Source organism: Vulpes lagopus, chromosome 19, assembly GCF_018345385.1.
Source record: "Vulpes lagopus strain Blue_001 chromosome 19, ASM1834538v1, whole genome shotgun sequence".
Taxonomy (NCBI): Eukaryota; Metazoa; Chordata; class Mammalia; order Carnivora; family Canidae; genus Vulpes; species Vulpes lagopus.
Window position 1 is genome coordinate 3,201,964 of NC_054842.1, and position 26,500 is coordinate 3,228,463.

Sequence of the window (26,500 nt, forward strand, 5' to 3'; positions counted from 1 at the left end):
GGAATGTGACTAACATCAAGAAGGTAGTGCTGTTAGAGCTGAGCAAGCAACTGAAAGAAGACTGGGAAGAAAAAGTGAGCAAGGAAATAAGGAAGCCAATCTTGAGGGCCATGCTGGCCTCTGTGAGGACTCGGGTGTTGACAGGTGAAGGAAATGTAAGTCTTTAAAGTGTTCTGAGCAGAGGAGAGATATGCATATAAATTTTAAAAGGAACTGATAAGCATATTTTTCTCTTAAGAGTGGTGACTATCTAAAATTGCCACCTCCTAAGGAATTCCCCCTCTCTTCCAGCTGTTCCACAGGATAATTCCTTACCTACTCCTGCCCAAAGCCCCAGGACTTCCTGTCACCTGCAACTGTCAATATCTGAAAACAAGCAGCATGGTACAAATGACAGGAAACCTGCCTCTAAACTCACTTCCTTATCTTCTTTCAAAAATGCACAGTTATGTCAATCAGCCCAATTCCCACTTCCTCACATGAAGTACCAAAGACTCAGAGCTTGGGCGCTAATCTGAAAGTATATGAATAGTAACTTCCAGTTTTTATTCTAGTGGAACCTAGGTAAATCAGTCCTGTACATCTTTGTCTTTCCACACAGGCTTTGAGAGGGCAAACCCAAGTCTAGTGAGCGGCAGCAAAACCCCTTAGAAAAGTGTGAAGGTGCTATAAATCTTCTGAAGAAAATGGTTTTGGGGGCACCTGGGTGGCTCAGTCAGTTACGCATCTGCCTTCAGCTCAGGTCATGATCTCAGGGTCCTGTGATCGAGACCCACACTGGGGTCCCTGTTCAGCAGAAAGTCTGCTTCTCCTTCTCACTACCACCACCCCCGCTTGTAATCATCCTCCCTCTCTAATAAAGAAAAAAAGAAAGAGAGAGAGAGAGAAAGAAAAAGAGAAAGAGAAAGAGAAAGAGAGAAAATAAATTATTTTGAATGAGGCGGTGAGGCAACCTTCTAACCTGCACAAGGCCAAGGGACACCCTGACAAACAGCTCCAGGCATGGCAGTGGAAAGCAAATAAGCAGGATAGTCTCCAGGCTCCTAACAGGAAAAGCAAGGAGTGTCTAGAGTGAAGTTCCAGGTGTTGGAATAACATCAGAAAAAATTTCCTAAGGATCTAAAATTTGGTTTTCACTTACTTATCTCTAAATAAGCACACGGTGTGATTAAAATAGGGGAGAGGAAGTGGAGCGAAATCTAAGCTCAATTATTAACACCAAAAAAGGATCTATGTTCTTTTTCAATTTTTGAAACTAAAGAGGTTTAAGCATTTTCATCTGAACATTTATTTTTTAAAGAATATTATAAAATGTAAGGAATCTATTTTTCACTAAATAACCAAAATCATTTGATTCTAGGATTTTAAATCACAGGTAGGCAAGGCTGAATGCACATCAGAATCTCACAGAAGCTTTTGGACGAGGGCCTCGCCCAAGACTATCTAAATCACAATCTCTTGGGTAAGGCCCAGGCCAGGTTTGCTTTTTTTTTTTTTTTTTAAATCTGCTCCAGGTGAAACTTATAGGTGGTAAGTAAAGAACCATCAATTTAGATTTTTTTTTTTTAAAGATTTTATTTATTTATTCATGAGAGGCACAGAGAGAGAGAGGCAGAGACACAGGCAGAGAGAGAGAAGCAGGCTCCATGCAGGTAGCCCGACACGGAACTCGATCCCTGGTCTCCAGGATCACACCCTGGGCCAAAGGCAGGCGCCAAACAGCTGAGCCACCCAGGCATCCCCATCAATCTAGATCTTTACCATACCACCAGTAGAGTAAATTATACTTTTCAAAGTAGTGTCAACATATATTTCATTTGATCTGAATCTTAAAACACAGTGAGAACCATAAGCATCAGAGCTAAAAATGTAGGAGGGAAAACATTAAAAGCACATAAGTCATTTTTATCTCATTTTTCAGGTCTCTCACTTAAAAAAAATCAATGGTTGTTTAGCCTAAGAAACCCATTTGTATGGCACCTATAGCTTACCCATAACATTTCATGGTCAAGAATCTTTATTACAAATATTAATTCTATAGTAGTTTATTTATAAAAATCAAAAGATTTTACTCAAAGCACAGAACTTTTGCTGTTTCCTAAATATATAATTACACAACATTCACACTGTAAAGCCAGTACATTGTGCATACAGAGCTAATACCATAAAGTGCTTCTGTTTACACAGGGTTCAGGCCAGATCAATTTTTAACTGATTTCTGAAATAACTGGCATTTCTCACAATGTGAGATTCTTCCTTTTGGTTTTATATGACAAGTGATGATGTTACACTCTGTAAAAGGTATCTTTCAGAGTATGTGACCATGCACTTGGCAGCTAGACTGTGGAAGGTCCATGCCACATGTCTATGGACACGTTTTTCAGTTCTGTACACTTGGATGCCACATGTGTTTGCCTGGGCTACGGATGCAGTGCAGCTCATGTTAGACACGTACCATGCAGGCAGGTGTTATGTTTACCTTTTTAAATAAAGCAAACAAGATAATACTTTAAGCAGACCAAACTTCCTTATGCACAAAAAAAAAAAAAAAAAAAGGCTTAAAAATATATAATCCCAACCCCCAACTTGGATCTAGAACTATGACACAAGCCAAGGTCTTTTAATCTAGAACCCATCAGGACCCACAGTCTGAATGGCAAACTGTGGAAGAGTAAATAATATAAAATTAACCAGAACCTGACTCTGGGAAGAGAAGGTTCAAGTCAGAAAACACTAACATTACTAAGACATCTGCCTCTAATAAATGGTAACTTTGAGCAGGGAAATAAAGATGTACCCACAGAGATTTGGAGAAAACTGCAGAAACAAGCACATTAATAGCTTTTCTGGAAAAAATTGGAAACAAAAGCAAGGAGTTATCAATTCATAAGAAACTGTAATAGCAAATTTAGATAAACCAAAGAGAATTTCTGGTTTATGTCCTTTTGGACTATTTTACAAATGTATTATGGCCAAGGTTGCACAATCTGTACAAGAAGGAGTAATCCTTTTAAAAGTTTTCAAAGAGAAAATATTTAAACATATTATACACATAATACTACAATCACAGTTCTGGTGGCTGCCCATTTCCTACATTCCCTAAGAGACTCCTTTGTAAGAGGGAGCATGCTGAGATATTTCTTCATCATGCTAAAGCAGAGCAAGGAACAGACTGCCTTAAGGAATTCAATGTGGCTTCTAAACCACAACTCTTGGGTTGAATATGCCAAGATTTCCAAAAACTGGCAAATTACACAAACTATAAGTTACACACAAATTAACAATCAAAAATGTCTCAATTTATGTTTTACTAATCTACTTTTTCACAAGACAAGGCAATGCCTTTCAGATAGACCAGCTAGTCATTTTTAAATTCATATTGTATTTTGAGATGCTCTTCACATGTAGTAAGTTAGGTCAAATAATGGAATAAAGATGCTTAAGAACACAATTTTAAGATATGTCCACATTCTTCAACAGATCTTAAAGCATTACTGAACCAGAAAAAAGTATTTAAGTAATAAAAGCAAATTATAAATCTATAACTAAAAGGAAAATAAAAGCAAACTACATTTAGTTCTTGTTTGGAGGGCAGAAGGAATGATATGGATATTAACTCTGAGTATTAAGGGAAGACACTAGTGCATCCTATAACAAAATAACAAAATAGAATCCACGGCAACAATGCACAGTCTCATATTGATAAAAGGTGTATAGCACATCATGTTAAATAAAAGTTTATATACCTCATTCAGCTTAAAATAACATATAATAAGCAAAAGTTGATTAAAATACAAAATTCATATTAGAGTAGAAAATTAACATAATTCCCTTAGAAAATAACATCAGAATGAAAACATGACACAAAGGAACAAAATACATAATTAACAATCTTAATAATGTATATGTATAAAAACTTTGTACATGCTTTACATACAAATATTTTAAGGGAATAGTCACCAAAAATCGCTACATATTAAACCACCCAGAAAATCTAAAATCACTTTCCAAAACAAAAACCAATCAGAATATAGTGTACATTACTGACTGAAATGTACTAAAATTAGAAGTTAAAAACCAAATAGCTAAAAGGAAAAATCAATCTATCCAGTTTTAATTTAAAAAGAAAAAAAGAACCTTGGAGTTAAACAAGAAACAAAACAGTAAAGATAAATTTCAGCAATGACAGCAGAGTGAAATCCCCAGGATGTTACCAGAGATTGCAGGAGAGGGCAACATACAGCTTTAAATATTGGAAATCATAACAATAAAGAAAAAAAGCTTTCAATTCAAGACGGTAAAAAAAAAGAAAAGGGAAACAGAAGGATCCTGGAAAAAATTAGTAACAATGAAAGAAAAAATAATGACATAGAGAATAGAAGTGCAGTTAATCCGTAAAATCAAAGTCTGATTCTTTGAAAATAATAGACAATCCTGAACCAAGTGTCAATGTTAGGGATCAGTGCACTCTAAGACACATAAAATTGAACCAAAGTTCCTTAATTCAGTAACATCTGATAATTTAGTAATAGATCAGTATTAATCCTTGTCCCTACTAATGCTACTACATATTTGTGAAAAATCACTGACTGATTCTGGCATAATAAATTAACACTACATTAGCAGAAAGACTACTGTCCACTTGTTTTTTAAAGGAATTCTGCATTTATCTCAACTACACAATTACATAAAATTGAAATAAATACAGAGTTACCCATAAACTCCACCCAATTCATACTTTACGAACCATTTATCGAACTGGTAAGCATCCTTCCAGACACTTTCCTTTTCCCTTTTTAAAAGTGTTATTAGGCAATATTTGTAAGGAAAAAAAAAAAGAACATTAGAGTGCATACCTATGTACCTACCACCCAAGTCAGGAAATAAATAACACTAATACAACTGAAACCCTCCCTCTAGGTAATGCCTGCCCTTCTGAAGTAACTATTTTGACCTCATGCATTCTTCAGTACTTTACTACATGTCCATTTACCCCTAAACAATATAACACTGTTTATTTGTTTCAAACTTTTATATAAGTGTTTAATACTGTAAGTACTCTCTTACTAATTTCCTTTTTTTAAACATTCTGTTTGTGAACTCCAGCCATGATGACATACAAAGTTCATTAATTTTCACCAATTTCATTGTATGAATATCAAACAAGTATTCCCCTACTGATGAATACACAATAATGCTGTTAAAAACATTCTTTTGAGTGACGCCTGGGTGGCTCAGCAGTTGGGCGTCTGCTTTCGGCACCGGGGGGAATCCTGGAGACCCAGGATTGAGTCCCACATTGGGCTCCTTGCATGGAGCCTGCTTCTCCTTCTGCCTGTGTCTCTACCCCCGCCCCCGCTGTGTGTCTCATGAGTAAATAAATAAAATCTTAAAAAAAAAAAAAATTCTTTGAGGGAAGCCTGGGTGGCTCAGTGGTTGAGCATCCACCTTTGGCTCAGGTCATGATCCCAGTGTCCTGTGATCAAGTCCGGCACTGGGTTCCCCATAGGGGGCCTGCTTCTCCCTCTGCCCATGTCTCTGTCTCTGTCTCTCTCTCTCATAAATAAACAAAATCTTAAAAAAAAAAATTCTTGGAAAATCACAAGAGTGAGAGCATCTCTAGGGTGTGTACACAGGAAGAGAACTGCTGGGTCTCAGGGTTGTGTAAATCTTTAACTTTAGTAGACACTGACAAACTGTCTTCTGTATACTACAAGAGTTCCCGATGATCTATAGTCTTTTTTTTTTAATTTTTATTTATTTATGATAGTCACACAGAGAGAGAGAGAGAGAGAGGCAGAGACATAGGCAGAGGGAGAAGCAGGCTCCATGCACTAGGAGCCTGATGTGGGATTCGATCCTGGGTCTCCAGGATCGCACCCTGGGCCAAAGGCAGGCGCCAAACCGCTGCGCCACCCAGGGATCCCCCCGATGATCTATAGTTTTACCTACACTTGGATTTGTCTGACTTTAGTTCTTCCCAACGTGAAAAGTATGAAACAGTATCTGATCTTGGTTTTATCTACCCTGATTATTAGTGAAGTTGAACATCATTTTCACCTTCAGACATTTGTTTCCTCTTCTGTTAATTCTTGGCTTCCTTTTCTGATTAGACCTGCTCCACTCATCAAAAATCTCTGACTCAAATATTCTAATGAAATGTTTTAGTGAAGCCTTGTTATTTATAGTGGGCAGGAACCATTCAATAACCCTGTCTTTTCCAGAACAGTCTAACATGAAAAGCAGTGTCTTGGTTTACAGAATATTCAGTATAAAAATCAGCACTCTTCAATGTGCTCTTCAACGTGTGTCTTTCATCTTCTGTAACATGCACTTCAAATGATGAGAAGCCAAATGGAAGAGTGCTATCTATGAAGATATCACACACATGTAGTATTAAGGCACACTGTTCCAAGATTAAACTAAAAGTTATAGAAGCTGACCACACCTTTAACTTCACAAATCCTTAAAAATTATTAATAAATTCCTATATGACCTTCAAAACAGATATAATCCCAAGGGATAAAGCTGACACAAGCTGAAAAGCAGTAAACACTTCCACCCCAGGTAGATAATTCATGACAAGACAGAACACAATCATGTGTTGGACTGAAGACGGGGTAGTTGGGAATGCCAGGGGCTACCAAGATTCTGGAATCCACCATTCAGCAGGTGTCTGTATGTCTTGTACAATGAGATAGACAGTAAACATGATAACCTGGGATGTGATACCTCTATCTGATCCAATTCTATTCCATGGATGAGGAAATAAAGCAGAAATCAAGTGTACTCTTCAAGGTCACAATTAATAAATGATTCCCATGACCAAATTCTTCATAATGAACTGTAATATTCATAGTACCCTTCCAATATGAGTCTCAATGACTGTTAAAGGATATGCATAGGAAAAAGCTGATGAGGGGTGCTACCAGAAGAATCTAAGAAAATAGGAAATGTTCTCAGACCTGCAAAAGAATTATAATAAGTACATGATGGTTACCTTAAATGATAACTTACTCACTTTTCTCTGTGCTGACAAATATATTTTAGACATTTGCCATCTAAAGAGTAAAACAAACTGAGTGCCAGCTGTAGGCATGTATGGTATTCATGAAACCCAATCTGTTAATTACGATGCATTTAAGAAAGTCCCTTAAAAAATTATTTTCAGATAAACAACAACCAATTTGACCAACTATGCTCTAGCTGGTGGAATTCAAGTGGGCAAATACTGGAAGAAGGTTACCTACCTACTGCAGGTGCATCATACTCATCACCAAGCAGTATTTCTGGAGCAGAATATGCAAGAGATCCACAGCTTGTGGTGAGCTTCTTCCCTGGTTGAAATTTGTTGCTGAAACCAAAGTCTGTCAATTTTACAAGACCTTGTTTTTCAAAGAAGACCACATTCTCTGGTTTTAAGTCTCTGTGAACTACATGGAGTTTATGGCAATAAGATATAGCATGAACAATCTGAGCAAAGTACTTCTTAGCCAAATCTTCATTAAGTCCCTCTTCGTGTTTCATTATGTAATCGAACATATCTCCTCCATCCCCAAGTTCTAGAATAAGATATAGTTTGGTCTGAGTGTCAATAACTTCATAAAGGCGTACAATGTTGGGATGCTGCACTAGTTTCATGCATCTCACTTCTTGGAAAAGATGGCCAGTAGCTAAAGTGTCCAATTTTGTCTTGTCAATAACTTTTACTGCTACTTTTTCACCTGTAAAGACATGCCTGGCAAGTTTAACCACTGCAAAATGACCTCGACCCAAGGTTTTATCCAGATCATATAATCCAGCAATCTTTCCATCATATCCTCGCTTGAATCCTGCCATGCTGGTCCAACAGAAGGAAACAGATCTAGACTGTTTGAAATAGATCTTCTCATATAAGAGTATCTGGTGAAAATAAGGAATTCATTTTCAATGCCGTCATGAACATCTACAAAACAAGAGGAGAAATAAAATTAAGGTTCTGTAGCTTTTTCTTTTATAGCTTTCTCTTTTTTAAGAGAAGCCTGCAGTAAACAGAGACATAAAATGAGTAAGGGCCATTTATAAGAACCTATTTATATATTTTGGGTTTATGTTACAAAGGTTGAGAATTTAAATGCCATATTAAATTTTGCAAGCTGAAAAAAATTAGTTGAAACAAGTTTTTGGTGATGTCAAATAAAAAAGCTGGCAAGTCTGATAAACTATGTTTAAAAAAATTTTTCCAAAAGTAATTTCAATTAGTGTCTTAAAAAGTAAGTCAAGAATTGGCAAAAAGGGAAAAACAGAATAAACATTTGGACAGAAACCAAACAACTTTTTCCTGTTATTCCAAAGCTAGCACTATTTCCTTTAAGTACAAAGTCCTTTAATGAAGCCTCCTCTAACCCTCCCAGCTGAAATTACCTTCCCTACTCCACATCTCCCCAGCAGTTCAGGACATCCGTGTGGTCTTATTCCATAGGTTTTTGTATATACCATCCCCATCTTAAGACTGCGAGGGTCCTGAGGACTCTAAAATTCTATTTTTTTCCTTCTACCCTCCCCTGAAGAGTGTTTTAGATATATCAAGTAATCAACAGTTTATTAAATTTTGAAATTCAACCTCTTTTTAAAATGCTTACAGGGGAATTTTTTGCTCTTGTGTCACTAGTGCCTAGAACAATATCTGACACACAGTAGTTGCTTAATAAATGTTTGCGGACTGGTAATCTTTGGACTTATCAGTTATGCTTATCTGTATTACAGTTTTCCAACTCTCAAACATAACCCACCATGATCTGACTAAATTTCAAAAACAAACATGCATGCATTCTTAAACCACTTTAAAGACCATTTGGTTTTAAAGACCATATCTCATATGGCATTTAAAATTCTAAACCTTTATAAACTCTAAATACAGAAAAAGACTTTTATAAATGACCCTCAGAAAAACAAATGTATAAAATTATACAAATTTTAAATCTAAGACATCACTTTAAATCTCACAAATTCAACTCTCGCTATTACTTTTTCTGACCCAAATTTAGTAGAATTATAGCAAAATTCAAAGAGGAATACAGCCACTTCCCAAGACTAGCTCTGTCCTATGAGTGTATACCCTCCCCTCCATGAAACCTTTTCTAATACATGTTTCCAGTTGTTTTATTAAGTACTTTTTATCTACTGCCACTTAGATGAAAAATACCCCCCAAAAGTAAATTGTACATAAAATGAGGAGTTTTTTAAATTTTAAAGCGCATGCATTACATTTCATTAGATCTCATTTTTGCTTAAAGGAACAGAAGAAAAACTGACATTTATTAAAAGCCTACTATATGTATTTGTGCAAAATGAATCAAAGTGCTACAACTAAGATTCAAACTGAATTTTTATTTCAAAGCCCATCTTCTTTATAAATATTTAACCACTCTAAATGATGTTACATTTAGGATAATATCTGGAGAGTTAAAGTACCAACAATAAAAGAGGCATAAAGTTATTCTCACATGCAAATTAAAATGATCTCAAACACATATCTGGGGTCACCTCAAAATACATACATATATATATATACACAGAGAGAGCGCACGTGCACACATGTGTGCGTGTGCTTAAAGAGCCAACGTTAGTATGTTTATTAATTTTTTTACATTTTAGTAATTACTGTAAATATAAACTACCATTCACTAAGTATAATATGCCATTTATATACCAAATGCTTTATATTATCCTTTTTTATTTATATTTTATTTACATTTTATTTATATTTTTATAAAATTTATATTTTATTTATAATCATAAATAAAATATATAATATAAAATATATATAATATATAAAATATATAAAATAATATAAATATGTATAAATATAATATATTTATATATAATAAATATATATAAATATATAATATAATATAATAATATATAAATATAAATATAAATATAATATAAAATATATAAAATATATAAAATATATAAAATAATATATAAATTTTATAAATTTTATATTTTATTTATGATTATAATAATAATTATATTATTTATATTAATTGTAACTAATCCTTACAATTGCCCTCAGAGATAAGGATTATTAGCCCCATTTTAAGGCAAAGAAATGGTTAAGTCACTTGGCGCTGGCTAACAGGGCAGAGTGTAAAAGATAGGATTTAAACCTAGGGCTACCTAACCTCAATATCTGTGCTTTTAACAACTATGCTATACTGTTTCTGCAAACCAATTTCAAAACCAAACTAAATTAACCCTGTTTCTCAAAGATTTTTAAAACAAGAAACCAGTACTATGTACAGGTATTGGAGAAAAAGCAAATTTCTTCCATACTGTGTATTATCTATCTTGTCATCTGAGCTAATAATTTTAATGGAATTAACAGGAAAATCAGAGTGGCAAGATATTGCTTTATTTGAAGAGTAGTTCCCCAAAAGAAAATTTAATTCAGGCATATTTTATTTTCAAAAATAGAAACTCTAAGCTAATTCCAGGGAGCAGAAAACTATCTTTAAATCTTAATTTTGATTAATTATAAGGGCAGTGATTAGTTTTAAAATTCTACCTGAGTCTATGTTTCTGTTGTACAAGCTTGCAAATGCAACTTAAGCTTTCAGAACAATTTCAAGCCACCCCCAAGTTTTAAAATATTTGGTTTTTTTCATCTATCGCTTTAGTTTAGACAGATTTTTATAAAGTGGCATATAAATCAGATTTTAGAAATAAATCTCAATTTAATTAAATTAATTATGTTTTGAATCCACTAACAAAGTTGATGGGAAAGAATCAAAGGAGGTCTCTTCACAATGAGACTACCCTAGAGTCAAATAATAATCACTTTCACTATCAAGAAATTTACTCTTTTTGTACTTTGTTTTGTACACATATCCCTTTCCAGGGTCTATGAAACTATAATTATACACTAAAAACAGGATATTATGATTAACTGAAGGTGAGAAGGAAAAAGATCCTTGTTATTGAACATCTTTTTAAGTACGAGTCCACTAAGCAATCCTACCATCAAGTGCATTTTGTGTTAGCATAAGAAATAACTAAATTTTTTATCTTTGAGGATCTTCAGTCACTCTAAACAACAATGTCAAATTCTAAGATGTGGCTTACATAAAGTACAGGTGACTTTGCAATGGCTCCAGCACATACCCTGCAAACCACATACTGAATAATCCTTGTTACCACTGTGTTTTGTTAGTTGCTTCTTTTTCCTAAAAGAAAATACAGGAGGAGATTTTAGTTTAGTTCTATTCAACTGCTTAAAGTCAAAATATACACCCTAAGGCTGGATCCAGACAAACATATAAAAATGGTAAATTTGTCCTTAGTGACCCAGTCTCCTCTCCCATCATCTTTCTCCCTCTGTGAATTACAACTCACTCAAACAATCATGAGTGAACAGGAATTTCACAGAGATTGTTCGAGGTGGCCCAGTCAGACCATTCCACTAAGTGGAGGAGGAAACAATAATCATGAACAACAGTGAACTGACCGTTTTCTAAATGCTTTCTGGGTAACAGACACCAAATCCACATTTTGTGGACCATCACTAAGAGCCTGCAAGCTAGGCACAATGAGGCTCAACTTGCCGGATCAGCAGCAGTGGGCAACTCCAATCCTGCCTAGGCTAGTTTCCAAGCCTAGCGTGCCTGTAGGAACCCTTGACAGCTCATGAAACACTCACTCCCACCTTTACAACACACAACCTTCTAGCAAGTCAGCAGAAATCAATCATAAGGCCAGCATCTGAGAACACATAAAGCAGAAGATTCCAATTCAATAGTAAAAAAGAAACTATCACTACAAACAGAGAATGTGAACAGATCACTGATATATAAGTCTGGCATGGTGAGAATACTGTGAGAATAAAGGCTTTATGGTCCTTTCCACAACACTGAAATGTCCCACAAATACTGAAAGGCCTAAACATTCACACTAGGCCGAGGCAATTTACACAACACACTAAAGGTGAGCATCCAGGTAATCATTAAGCTCACAAACAGGGCCAGGTCATGGGCACAGGCCCACATCTAGAGACAGGTGAACCCTGGACGCTTACCTCCTCGTTCAGTAGCAAGTGGGATATGGTAGCTCCTGACATTAGCCTTGCCTGCTTCTCTCCTTCTACCACTCAGTCTCTAGGCAAGGCAGTGTGGTAGTCCGGTGCGGGTGAGCACTGACTGGTTCTGAGCACCAATGACTGGATATGAATCCCATTCCACCTATCACTAGCCACGGGACCTCAGCAAAACTCGACTCTACGATCCGTTTCCTCATTAGAAAATGTTAATAGTAAGGATACAACTTCATAGGTCGTGGTGAAAATTAAATGAGTTAGTATAGGATAAGTGTTTAGAATTAAGCTGGACAGAGAATAAACAGTAAACACTGGTTACCACCATCATTGTTAAAATGATGGCATTCTCTCTCATGCAGGTAGAAATTCTTCCACCCTACTTCAAGAGAATGAATTTACTGATCTGTTCAGTTTCCTAAAATGTATTAAATTGAAAATGACTGAGGTATGACTGTTACATAAAGAAAATACTATCTCTAGTTGGGCATCAAAGCATGATGATTTTTCTTTTCTTTCTTTCTTTTTTTTTTTTTTTTTTTAAGATTTTATTTATTCATGAGAGACACAGAGAGAGGCAGAGACACAGGCAGAGGGAGAAGCAGGCTCTAGGCAGGGAGCCCGATGTGGGACTCGATTCTCCCTGGACTCCAGGATCACACCCTGAGCCGAAGGCAGGGACCAAACCGCTGAGCCACCCAGGAATCCCCCTGATTTTTCAATAAAACATCCCACAAAAGCTAAGTATTTGCTTTTAAAATTATATCAAGATGACCTTCTTTCAAATCTACCTTTTTAAAAAGAACTAAATGTTCCTTCACATTTTTTCCTTCTAAAAGTAATACATTCTTGCAGAAAATCTGGAAAATACAGACTAGAAGTAGAAAGAATAAAAAGGCATCCATAGCCCTACCACTGACGATAAAAACTATCAGTATTTTGGCGATCTTTCTGCAAATATTTACATACAGCTTCTTCTTTATTCTGTTTTACAAAGATGTGATCATTCTATACATAACTTTATGTCTTCTAGTCTTTTTTTGCCTGATGTATTACTTTCATTCATTTTAGTATTTTATTTCTATGATGAAGTTATGAAAGAAATACCTGTACAATATAGGAAAATATACAATTAGAACATATAAACTGGCAAAAAGAGAGAAATTTTTTTTCAAAACATCAATTTTTCTATTCTCTGGGACAATCTCTGTTAACAGTTTGGTACACAGCCTTTCCAATTATTTTCTACATGTAATATATGCTCAGACACAACTTTTTAAATAAAATGTAATATATGCAAACATAGGAACAGAAAGAGAAACAGGTCTATAACATTTTAAAAGTAATTCTCTCTACAAAACAAGTTGATACGAATTCACTTTAGAAAATTTGGAAAATGTAGAAAAGCACAATCTGGGGGTGGGGATAGAGAAATCACCTGTAATTTCATCTAAGCTAACCTCTCTTCAGCTATGAATACATATCCTTTATACCTTCATTTCTTTACAAAGCTAAGATACTTAATATGAAGTTTGATACTACTTTTTCCTCTACTTTATATAATGAACATTTTCCCATGCACTTGCTTGCATATCAGTATTTTTAATGGCTACATAACAAATATGACATCTTTTAAAACAGCAAAACCACTAAATTAGGCTATTCTAAAGCAGTCACACAAGCACATAACTAGGCTGGACCTAAATGAAACCAGCCAACTAGTCAAAAGTGTTTATAATATGGAAATTCATGTTTGAGAAACAACTCCCAGTATATGTTGCAAGAATATACTGATATCCTCCCAACTAAAGAGAAGCAAACTGAAGTGTATGGGTGTGGCTGGAGAAGAGGAAGGAAGAGTGGGTGGCCCTACACACATTTTGCAAGCTGCTGAAAACACTTGTAGAACCAGCCTCTGTTAAATCTACTGTCAATTTGAAATTTGCCCTGTTATTCTTCTCGAAATTCACTTTCAGATTTTCACTGACATCACCACCACTGCAGTGTGGTCTGTGTATCAAACAAATGTCTCCTACTCACATCTTTGGGGAGGACAAAACAGAATACTGAACAAAGGTAGCTCTGCATGCCCAATCCACAGCATGAGAAAGTATAGGAATGGAACAAAAAGGGCCATGTGTTTTCCTACATTTTACTTGGGATATTATAAATTTCCTCCTAAAATCGGACCACCAATATTTAAAATATGTAAAACCTCTCCCAAAATTAAGTGCTTTAAAAAAAAAAAAAATCTGTGCCAATGAATGCTCTTGAGGACTTTTTGCAAAGACACACTAAAACTGCATTTAAGCTTCTTACATATGGAAATATTCTGGTTATCTTTTACAAATACCAAAAATGCAAACTGTAATTTTTACTCATGGTAAATGCTAAACTGCATGCTGATAGAAAAACTAAGTGGAGGAATTAACACTGTCTCAGTGAATACTACCTCCCCGATTTTACTGCTGAAATTTCAGATACCATAACAAAAATGGCATAGGATGAAAGGAAGACAGTAGACTAAATCCTCCGAGAATATCAACAACCTCCTGGTCAAGCAAAATAAACACAATCCTACATGCAGTTGCCATTGCTGTTCCCTTTATCCAAAATAAACAATATTCTACATTTCTAGAATAGCACTCCTCCTCCTGGGAGTTACCAATATAAGCCATAAATCAAAGATGAAGAAACCACAAATAGGCCAAGAGGTCCTAAGTTATGGAAGGATCAGAGTTTTTCACTGGATTGGCTGGATATTACAGTGTAGTTATCATATACTATTATGTGGTTATCAGGCTGCACTCACTGGATGGATTCAAGATTGGAAATTACAAATTAAAAGGTTAAATTCTTAAAAAAAAAAAAAAAAAGATTTATCTATTCATGAGAGACAGGGAGAGAGAGAGAGGCAGAGACACAAGCAGAGGGAAAAGCAGGTTCCATGCAGGGAGCCCGAGGCGGGACTCAATCCAGATTCCAGGATCATGCCCTGAGCTGAATGAAGGCAGACGCTCAACAATGAGCCACTCAGGCATCCTGGTTAAATTATTTCTTATGAGAAATGTCCAAATAGGCAAAATTGTACCTCCAAATGTCTAGGAAAGTATTTTCCAAGGGAAGGTAACTGCCTACTCAAGTATATTCTGCAAGTACTCTTCCAAGCACTCAATTTTAATGGACGGGGAGCAACCAAAGTGACCAGGAATGGCAGGCTGAAAGGACTGTTCGGCTCTTCAGACAGCGACTGGGTCACAGATATAGATCAATCTCATGAAGCGTTGGTTTACATAATCCTTATTTTCTCTAAGTGAAACTAGCAATGGTCCAGGATATATCAAGGAATTTAATGTATCCGGGAGTCAGGCGATTTATTAACTGATGTAGAGTAGTACTAATTATTTGTAAAAAGAAAGAGGTTAACATCCAAACCAATCAGGACCAGCAGTGCAGATGATAAGTTTAAATTCCTAAACAGAATCTGCCTCTTGTTAAAATGATAAAAAATGCTAAATGTGTCACCATTTCTGGTGACAGCCTGGTATAACACACCCATGTAATAATGACTTGAGCAAAAGCAGTATGTAAAAGTTACTCCAAAATAAATAAAGCTAATCCACAATTACTCTTTGTTGCCAGGAAGACAAGAGAAATTGGAAGTTTGGAGAATTCAAAAACTTAATAATCTAAATTTTTTTTTATTTTTTATTTATTTATTTTTTTAATAAATTTATTTTTTATTGGTGTTCAATTTACCAACATACAGAATAACACCCAGTGCTCATCCCGTCAAGTGCCCCCCAATAATCTAAATCTTTCTTCCAAACTTTTATTAAAATGCTATCAGTACTCATTTTCACTCCCCGTCTTTTCTTTCCCTGCTGATTTGTGATGAAGATGGTCATTAAAAAATGGTCAAAAAAGAATACTGGAACAGAAAAAAAAAATAAACCTATAAACAAAAATACTGATACTTAACATTACATTGACTTTGACTTAAAAGGCTACATCATTTGAGATTCTCATATTGTTAAGACTAAAATTATCTGATTTCTAAAAATTTAATTTCTGAAATTTCTGAAAAGCAATGTGGCAATATATACATCAAGAGCCTTAAAATACTCACCTTGATTTAATAATCTCACTACTAGATTTGCATCTTGAAGAAATAAAGTTGTTGAAAATTTTTACACTCAACAATGTTCAGTGATATCTATATGTATAAAAAAATAGAAATAATCTAAAGGTAAAAAAAAAAAAAAAAAAGAAATAATCTAAAGGTCTGCAAAAGAAAACAATTAAATCACAGTACACCTAACATTAACACTATGCAGTCATATTTTGAGGCTATTTAATCTCATGGGGAAATTCTCACAATAAAATGTTAAGTTAAAAAATTCATATACCAAATTTCATGGCATGATCTCAATTTTTTTAAAAAAGCATTTAATTTGTCTGCATATATATTTTTAAATTACCAAAATGTTAAGTTGGTAAGATTATAGAATTTTTTTTTCTCTTTATGCTTTCCTGTTCTTTTCAAATTTTTGGCAGTGAATGTGTGCTGCTTTTACAATCTAAAACAGTTTATTAAAATTTTGACTCTTCTGTGTGTAATTTTCAATTTTCTGAGATCTACGAAAAGACTAATTTCCCTAAAAATACATTATCTAAAACCTATTTATGTCATCTTAATAAACAAGACATATTCAAGGAAATATTTTGCTTCCCGTAAGGGACAAGGTATGCAATATTCCTTCAGACTGAGGAAGGAACAGGATCACCAAGTCTATTTTCATTAGCAAATATTTGAGCCTTAATTGTGTAGAAACACAACAGTCTCTGTCCTTTATAACCTTACAAATGTTATCTACATATAAAAAAATAAACAACTACACAAGTTAGCCTGGGTGAGGAGTGCCAAAGGAAGAGCAGAGGACACTAACAAGGCAGGATCCCCAAGAACAGGACAGCCCACAGACCAGAGCTTACCCTTCAAGAGGGAGCGTGGAACACCATTCCTGAAAGTGGGGGAGACAGAGGCAGCAGAGCATGCACATGGCTGGCTGGCTTTGGAAAGGAGAATATCAGTTTGGGTGAATTTATGATTTGGGGTAGACGTGAGGTAAGTTAGTACGGTTAAGAAGTTTGATCCTGAAAAATACCTAATGGCTTACCATCTAGGCAACTATGATGAACTCTTACTTTCTCAAAACTAATGGAAAACTTGCCATACTCAATAATTCACCACAAATCTATCCTTGAATTATACTTAAGTTTAATTAAGTGTCATTAGAGAGTTAAAAATGCACAGAAGCAGCTTCTAATCACAGAGCTGATAAGAGGTCTCAAAAGAAAAAAACTTTTTAGGTAGTAACATAAATGCAACATACAAATAAAGTCGTTAGAGAATTTAAACCAATTTTAAAAAGTTCACTGTCCACTTTAAAGTTTCATAAAACACCAATTTTGTTTTGACTTAGATTAGACCTTTCTCATTATCACCCATACTACTTTCCTAAAAACCTACTACAAACGTAAATAGGTTTATATAGAAATTAAGTCCAGTCTCCTAACAAAACTAGTTGACTGTCTCATTTCAAATTTAAAAAATGTCTTTCACTGCCACAACTGTTTACTTTAGAATTTCAGTTTTGTTTTAATGCAGGTCTCAAAAAGAGTGAACAAAGTAACAACTGGGAATCCATGTCCATACTGAACTCTATATTTGTTTAATCATTTATTCCCCCAACCAGCAATACAATGGAAATATACCCACTTCACAGATGAGAAAGCAGGGGACAAAGAGGACTTTGCCCCAATCCTACACCCAGCTAAGAGCTGCCTGGTTTGGACTCCAGGTCCCACTGACTCCTGGGCCCTCCATTATTTCCTGCAACAATACACCTCTCTTTACCTAGGCCTATCTTCTTTCCCAGGGAAAGAACAGCAATAAAATAAATCAATTTGGACATTTCTCACATTCTTCCAGTGATGATATGATATGCTAGTCACCTAGCCCAGCAATCGATTAAATGGAGGAAATTCCCTGGCACCACCGCTCACTAAATAAAAATTATTAACAAACAATTCCATTAAAGACTTTTTGAAACTACTTTAAAAAAAAAAGAAATTACAGGCTGGGTTTTCATCGTGCTTATACACATTAACAAAGTAATCCCGCCCCAGTTTATATTTTTAAAGCATAAATTCTCTGAATCTTGGGTGCTTTGCTATCACTATATCACCTCTTTCAACCATCTCTTGAAATTGTAAAACACTGACCTGTTAAAGGCAGAGAAAGTGGCCACCCTGAGCCAGGCTAGAAGCTGATGTAAGCAGCTCTGAATTAAAGACTCCCCTTTTTGGGTTTCAGTGTTCACTCAAGGAAAAACAATTAAATTTGTTTCTGTTCAACATTAAAAAAAAAAAAAAACTAATAACTATTAAAAAAACTAATAAAAAAACTAATAAAAAAAAAACAAATAACTATTCAAAAGACAGATATTTACTGATCATGTAAAAATGGAATGGCACCTTAAAAATAACTTCACCTTAGTGTTTACATACAACTTTGTGATGACAAAAACAGCCAGTAGCACAGAACAGCCAACGCCAAGCAAGTAATTCAGATAAATTTAGGGAGGTTCTATTTTCTGCATAAAAACTGTACCCTTTCCCCAACTGCAATTCTAATACACTTTGCAAATTACATTCTCTCCATTTGTTTCTGAAAAAGCCTTTTCCTTTACAGGAAGATTAGCAAATACACATAAAATAGAAGCACAAAGGACAAAATCAAGCCCTGAAACTAAGACTGTATGAATATTCTCATTCCAAATTTCTTTAGTAGTACTCATAATTCTCTACACCAATAAAGAGAGAATCGTTTCACTTGCAGAAAATGAAGTAAAACAGAAAGCTAAACTTTACTTTTAAATTTAATCGCTCTGCTTTTGTCCACTAAATAGAAGGCTATTGAGGATTATGACTATTTTTTAAAAAGATCCATGAATACAGGTACGTTCTAGCTTCATACTGTCTCCATGAATATTTGTTAGTACACGGTCCTAAATCTGAAATGAACTTTACATAAATAATTATACTATAAAACTTACATTATCTAAAATACAATTTCTCTAATAAAGAAAAAACAACATGGGTGAATATGTATTAAATCCAGTTCAATTTATGATTTGACCATTTTCCCCTAGCTATGCCATATAAAGACAACATAATGCCCTAAGAGGTGTGTACACAGAGGAGAGGGAATATTGGAGAGGAGCTGGGAGAGCGTGCTAAGATTCAGCATTTCATTTCAAACTACCACATGGTCAACCTTTCTTATTACCCTCACCATAGAGGTGCACTTTAAAAATGATCAAAGTTCATTTATTCAGCAGACATGAACAGCAGCATCAGAGCGCAGTAGAAAGAGTACCATAGGGCCTGGAGCCCAGCAAGTTACTCAACTTCTACAAAGAGGCACATCTTAATCTATAAAACAAAGATAATCACCACCTTAGATAGTTATTATGAAGGCAAGTGGGATAATATATATTAGCAAGATGTGAGTAGGCTCAAAATCATCTACCGTTTTCCCCCGAAATTTTCAGAACTGGCCTTCCTTCCAGGAGTCTGATATTTGAGAGGAGTTATATACTTAGTTTTCTACCTTATTTTGATATCTGCTAATAGGCCCATCAAGCTGCCCCTAAATGCCTCTACAAAACATACTAGGAAGATTCCTGCCACAAGATCTGTACAATCTCTTACAGAGACAGATATGCTAAAGGAGTTGCTCTTTCTCCAAAACCTACCTTAGGGGAGTTCATAGGAGGTTATCTCGAAGAAATTCATTTTGTTTGAGCTAAGAATTGAAATTGGCAATGATGGGGAAGACGCTTTTCAGCACACAGACCTGAGAGAGCTTAGTATGACTGGGATGATAATACAGAGCACAGGAGACGAGATCAGACAGGTAGGCAGGGACCACATACCCAAGGGGCCTTGTATTCCAAACAAACCAGCTGCGGTTCCTTAGGTCTGGTGAGCCCTTACCAGAGGGCTTCAGGGCCCAGCTAAAAGTTCACCTCCAGGAGGTGTCCTTTCCCACCCACACACATCCCTGCACACCAGCTCCCATACCTTCTCACAGCACCATTCCTTTCCCATCAGGGCCCCTATCACAACTGCAGTTAATATAATTACATGAGTAATAATCTGTGTCCCCACTCAAATAAATGATAACTTCAGTCTGTGTAAAGCCCATGTCCATTTTATTCTGCTCTGTATCCCAGGGCCTGCCATATATCTATATATTTTGAGTATAGTATCTACTCAAAATATATAGATACACATTATTAAATAATCAAACAAAAGCTGGCACTAAGAAGCCAAAGGGGGCGCCTGGGTAGCTCAGTCGGGTTAAGCAGGTTAAGCATCTGCCTTCAGCTCAGGTCAGGAGCCCAGGGTCCTGGGATCGAGCCCCACATCAGGCTCCCTGCCTCCCTGCTCGGCAGGGAGTCTGCCTCTCCCTCTCTGTCTCCCCACCCCTCACCTCCCTTATGCTCTCGCGCACGCGCTCTCTCTCTCTCTCTAATAAATAAACAAATAAAATCTAAAAAAAAAAAAAAAAAAAAAAAGCAGCAGCAGCCAAGGAAGAATCCTGAGCAGATGAATGGCAAGCAGAGATGACAGTTACACAAACCACTCTAACAGCAAAGTGAAGACCAGCCTGGCAGGGTAAGACTAGAGCTGGGGTACAGATAAAGAGACTACTGAAAATGTCCCACTTAATGACCTAAATCACTTAGGCAGCCAGTATGTGGACAGTGATGATGAGAGATAACGGACGAGACATGTTTAGGAAGTAGAATCTCAGACCTCAATGCCTGGGGGGGCAAAGCAAAGAGGGAAATCCAGAATGATTCTAGCAGAGAGTGGTAGCAAGTGGTGCCATTCACTCAGACCAGAAATACAAAGGACAGGGACAAACATTCTTGAGCATCTAAAATTTTTTTTTTAATTTTTATTTATTTATGATAGTCACAGAGAGATAGAGAGAGAGGCAGAGACACAGGCAGAGGGAGAAGCAGGCTCCATGCACCGGGAGCCCGACGTGGGATTCGATCCCGGGTCTCCAGGATCGCGCCCTGGGCCAAAGGCAGGCGCCAAACCGCTGCGCCACCCAGGGATCCCATATTCTTGAGCATCTACTACATGCTAGGATCAAGTGAAAGATTGGCTTCTAGTTCCAAAATTCTATGACTGAAAAACAGTTTAAATTTAGCCCACCTGTATTAAAATGGGTACAGTTTCTATTAATAGGCTGGTTAAATCAACAAAATAAGTTTAGATTTTTGAAGTTTCTTCATGAAGACACCACTTGGGTATACTAACCATGCATGAGGCCATCACACTGGTCGGGGGATGTTTAAATCAAGGAATTGGTCTCTGTCTTCAAAGAGCTGACAGTCTTTAAAGTTTGAGAAAAATAACTGCATTTCAACAAATGAGCAACTGACGCCCAGTGGGGTTATGATCTGACCATTTATAAGACCTGTAACCCACACTTCTGGAGCACAGACTTCATAACCTACGTTACATTTCCAGGCCAACATATGCATTTGAGGGGGTATGTATTTAAATAGACCCAATCCTGCTTTGAGCCTGGAAGATACAGCAGAACTCAAAACATCACAGCACATGGCCTGTGACTGACTTTGAAGTAAGTGCTACATCGCAGCACTTTGGAAGGTACCATAAAACAAGTAAGGAGAGAGAAAGACGCCTGATTTGTCATGGAAGAGGCTACCTGAGCAGAAGCCAAATGCTGGAGGCTCCAAAGAAGAGTCTCAGGAGGCTCTGGAAGCAGCAGAGAAATAAACGTTCAGGAAAGGTGCAGCAGGGATCCTCTTTAGACAGGCTCCTCCCCTGCCACCAGCAAGAAATGGCTTCCCATGGGATATAAGGCCTCAACCCAAAGCAGACTTACAGAAAAAGGTATGAGGAAACCATCCAGTGTGAATAATCTAGCTCCAGATCATCCAGAGCAGCCAATATATGAAAAGAGCTCTTGTGAGGCTATTAAGTCTGAGAAATTTTACACTAGCTCTTTGCAAACAAAAACAAGATACCAAAACACTTCCCTCTCCATGCCCAGAGCTCCTGCCACTCCTCTCTCTTCCTGTTCATATTCTTTAAAAAAAAGAACAGCTGCACTGTCTTTACCTCCTCAACTCCCTTTCACCCACTTGGATCTAAGTTCTTCCTCCACTACTTAACCTTGTCTTCTCATCTTCCCTGAACTCTCTGAGCACTTTCCCCTTCTCTCTGCCTGGGAACCCTACCTGTATTAAGACCAGTCCATTGTCACCTCCTCCGTGAAGCATTCGCAAGTCAGATTGCTCCTTGCCACCATCTTTGTACTTCTGCGGGGTTTTGCCTATGCCTTACCACACAGCATTCACTGGATCCTATCATCACTGCTTACATCAGTGCCCCAACAGCCTGTGAGCTCCTCAAGGCAGTAATTGGTTTTTATTCATTTTTCTATTGCTACTCTTGAATCCAGGGTCTCAAAAATGGACACACAAAGGTACCATGAATAAATGATAACAGGCTAAGTTTATCTTCAAAACTGCTAGAATCTACTCAAGTAACTTCACTGACATTGCTCTAAGAATTTACCTGCACACACATACACTGAGAAGTACCTAAATTATGAAAAATAGTTTTATTGGCTAACAATTCTATCTTCTGATTGTTAAGCAAACAGTGTGCATGCCATTAAAAGAGGTCTTTAGAGTACCTCATCTATGTTTTTAAAATTCTGGCTGTGTAGAAAGTTCACTTGTGCTCTTTTCTTCCTGGGCCCAGTGGGGGAAGACATCACAGGGAAGACATCACACCTTCTTTATACCAGTACTTAGAACGATGGCTGCTCAATTATCTCCAAAAATAAATAACTTTTTTCCATTTAGTTTCACTTTCTATATGACAGAAACACCCATGGTAAGGTTTAGATGAACATTATTTCCTGTGGCCAGTAAAAATGTCATGAGAGTCCTTCAACTTCAATAAAGACATATAAAAGCCTTCATTTGAGGATTATGGGATTAAATTTGAACATAAAGTCCCAATTTATATTTCTGTTCTAGAAAAATAAAAATTAGGATAACTTCTGAGTTCTTGTATGTTTACTGCAGCAATACTGAAAACTTTAAGTAGTAAAATATTAATGGGGCGAGAGCCATTTCCGTGCATAAAACAAAAACTGATTGTGCAGATTTAAAAAACAGAAAGGTCACACTCAAAATTCCCTGCCTGGAAAATCTTGAAGATGTAAGAAAAGTTAGCCCTGGGCACTTAATTTTTCAGCTACTACACTGCTTCAATACGTGCCCTTGGGAATGTCATGTAATTTCTCTCATTTCTAGTTCTGTAAAATGGGAATGTCATCTGTTTTCCTAGTAGGGACAATAAGATAGTTGGAGAAAAGAATCAATACGTATTTTTTTAAGGAAACTTGTCTAATTAGTATGCTTAAATCACCACTTGTACAGTACATTCTTCCTCAGGAATCCAATTCCAAAAGAAATATTTAAGCAGACATAGAAGACAGATTTCCTTAGGGGAATGATTTTATAAATATGGAAAGTCTTGTAATTATAAATTTAAAAACTGATTACATAAAACTTGACAGCTCCTAGCTTTAAAGTACACTAATAAACATTCTGATAAATTAGGTTGAGGCATAGTGTCCCAACCCTGAACAAGGAACCCGAACTGAGGCAACTGATAGTTGACAGAAATTTGGTGAAAATTCAGCAGGACACTCAACATTTGCAGTTCCATCACTGGTAAACCATGCTTCCCCTTCAAAACTGCTGAAATGTGAAACGCAGTAAATCAGCTTTATCACCCATTCCTAAGGCTTTGAGGACGCACTCAATTTCTAAAAACATAAAAAAGTTAACCTGACAGTTTGAAAGGTCCTCTATCCTCAGACCTCTATAGATTTAAGAATCCTCCTGCCAAATTCTCCCAAATACTGAGATCGAACCAATCCTCCCAAGAAGCCGTGGATCATATCCGATTCAAGTGTCAGGAACTGCACAGCTCCAGGCCCCCCCACGCCCCCCCAGGATGAGGCTGTCACTTTCCTAGATCCCAAGTCCAAGTTAACGACAGGCTTTTGCAAAATGGTTCAGAAAGCGATCAACAGGCGATGACTATGTAGAAGAACGGAGGTTCCTGGTGTGAAGGGAAAAAGCAACAACAAAACGGCAGGTCTCCCCCGGGAGCGGCAGCGCTCCTCCTCCCGGCCCGGTGCCCTTTCTCCACAGACAATATCCCCATTCTCTCGTAAGGCTGCGGTTCCTCCGAGAAAGCCTGGCTGCGGCCGGATCTCCAGGCTGCTGGGAGAAGGAAACACATCCCGGCACACACCCCACGAGGGCACCGGGCGCGGGGAGCCGCGGGGAGCCGCGGGGAGCCCGGCCGGGCGCGGGGCCCGCTCGGGGCGGGGCGCGGGGCGCGGGGCGCGGGCGCCTCCCGAGGTGCCGCAGTCCGGCCGCGGCCGCAAGGGCAGGGCCTCCGGGAGCCCGCCGGCCGCCGCAGTGCCAGTGCCAGTGCCGGCCCCGCGCCCCGCGCCCCGCGCCCCGCGCCCCGCCGCCGCCCCGCGCCCCGCCGCCAGGCCGCACGCCGCCGCCGCCCGAGCCCGCGTCCTCCGGGCCCAATGCGCCGCGGCGGCACAGGCAGCGGGGCGCGGGGAGCGCGCAGCGGCGAGCGCGCAACTTACTTTCCGCCCGCGGCGGGCGCCCTGGCCCGCACTCCCGGCCCCGCAACGCCGCAGGCTACCCGGCGGCGGAGGCCGGCCCGCACCCGGCCCGCGGCCGCCGCGCCCCGCCGCGCCCCGCGCTCGCCCCTACCTCCGCCAGCAGGCGGGCGTCCGTCCGCAGCAGCCGCGGCGCCGACGACTCCCTCCCGGCCGCCGAATCCCCGCACCCAGCGCTAATCATAATACCGAACGGGCGGCCGGCCGCGGGCGGGGGGGGGGGGGGGGGGCGAGGTGCGCCTGCGCGGGGCTCGCGTCACTGTGACGCAGAGCGGGGCGGGCCCGCGGGGGGAAGGGCGGGGCCGGGAGCACCTGCGGGCGCGGGCGCTGGGGCGCGGGGGCGCGGGCGCGGGCGCGCGGGCTGCGGAGGGCCTGGTGGCGGCGTCGGGCCAGGGGGGATCCGGGGCTGTGGGCTGGCGGCGGGAAGCGGGCGAGGCGCCCCAGGAGAGGGCCCGGGGAAGGAGGAAGCACAAGGGATATGGGGCAATGGCCGAGAAGAGTGGCGCGAGCTACCGGGGTAATCGGAGCGCGGGGCTGCCCGCGCACCTGGCCGCGCCCCGGGGCCGGCCGTGAGGGCAGCACGCGCTTTGCCCTTCTGGGGGTGCACCGCATCTCCCGCCAAGTTTAAGCAAGGAGAGGGAAAAGATTAAATATACATTCACGTATACATATATAAATATATGCATATGCTCTTCTTCTCTACAGTTTTATTTCTTGGGAACCCAATTTGAAGGAATTTTACTGATTTTGTTGCTATTTAAACAAAAGGAGAAAAGCCCACCATCTGAGTGCGGCGCTGGCCTTAAAGGTCGACGGGAGACACTAGCCCAGCCCCATCAGTTAGCGGCCTCTCCTGGAAACCACCTGGAAGGGCAAAAGGTCACGGAAAGCGTTAAAGCAGACCAAGTCCAGGATTAATCGTGGTTTAACCAGCGAGTCCAGCGGCATGGTCACCAGGCCAAACTGGCTCAGGAAGGGAGCTTAGCCAAGGCCAGAGAGGGGTGCTGGGCTCCTGACTCCCACCCTCGAAAGCTTGTCTTTCAATAGGTGGAAGACAGGCTCTCTGAGGCTTCCTAAAAGGGAGAGCCAACAAGCCAGATGCCAGGTTTCTCCGACCTGCTATTCCCTTTCTGTTTCTCCTTTCTTTCCACCCTTCTAATAAAAAATGCCTAGTGAAGAAGGACACAAGAAAAAAATAAATATACAAATAAAACCTGCTCAGATGCTCCAAATTTGATTAAGTTGACTAGGTGCAGAAGAGGAATCTAGATGGCTTTAGCAAGTGTGTCTTTGCTGACCTGCAAATGTCAGGGTTTTTGTTTTTGTTTTGTTTTGTTTTTTTCAGACAATCTCCACAGCATCAATTTTGCATGTCTGAAGATGATTGAAAAGTAAGTGGATTGTGGGGAGATGCAAGCCCTTAGGGTGAGAACAAGGTTTTCTATTAAAGGGGGACTCCCAGTCAGCCTAATGCTCTAGGATGGGGTGATGGATCATTGGCTGGGAAAAGCCTGGGACTCTAGGCCTCAGGCTAAGCCTCCGTCCCTTAAGGATGAGTCAAAGCCCCAACTCTGGGATCACTCTGA

At 38.7% G+C, this 26,500-nt stretch overlaps 1 protein-coding gene across 5 annotated transcripts in view; it reads right to left on the reverse strand.

Moving 5' to 3' along the window:
* Positions 1-25,124, reverse strand: part of SNRK (SNF related kinase) — a 58,172-nt gene extending 33,048 nt beyond the window's left edge. For 2 of the 5 annotated variants that reach the window (XM_041734364.1, XM_041734361.1), the window contains exons 1-3: positions 25,009-25,123; positions 11,107-11,207; positions 7,251-7,945 (exon numbers count right to left, since the gene is read on the reverse strand). In XM_041734364.1, the coding sequence (XP_041590298.1) occupies positions 7,251-7,839 (589 nt within the window). In that variant the 5' untranslated portion in view covers positions 7,840-7,945; positions 11,107-11,207; positions 25,009-25,123. Of the gene's footprint in view, positions 1-7,250; positions 7,946-11,106; positions 11,208-25,008 lie in introns of all 5 variants that reach the window. The other 3 variants (XM_041734363.1, XM_041734362.1, XM_041734365.1) reach the window with 3 other exon arrangements.
* Between the last annotated feature and the right edge of the window lie 1,376 nt (positions 25,125-26,500).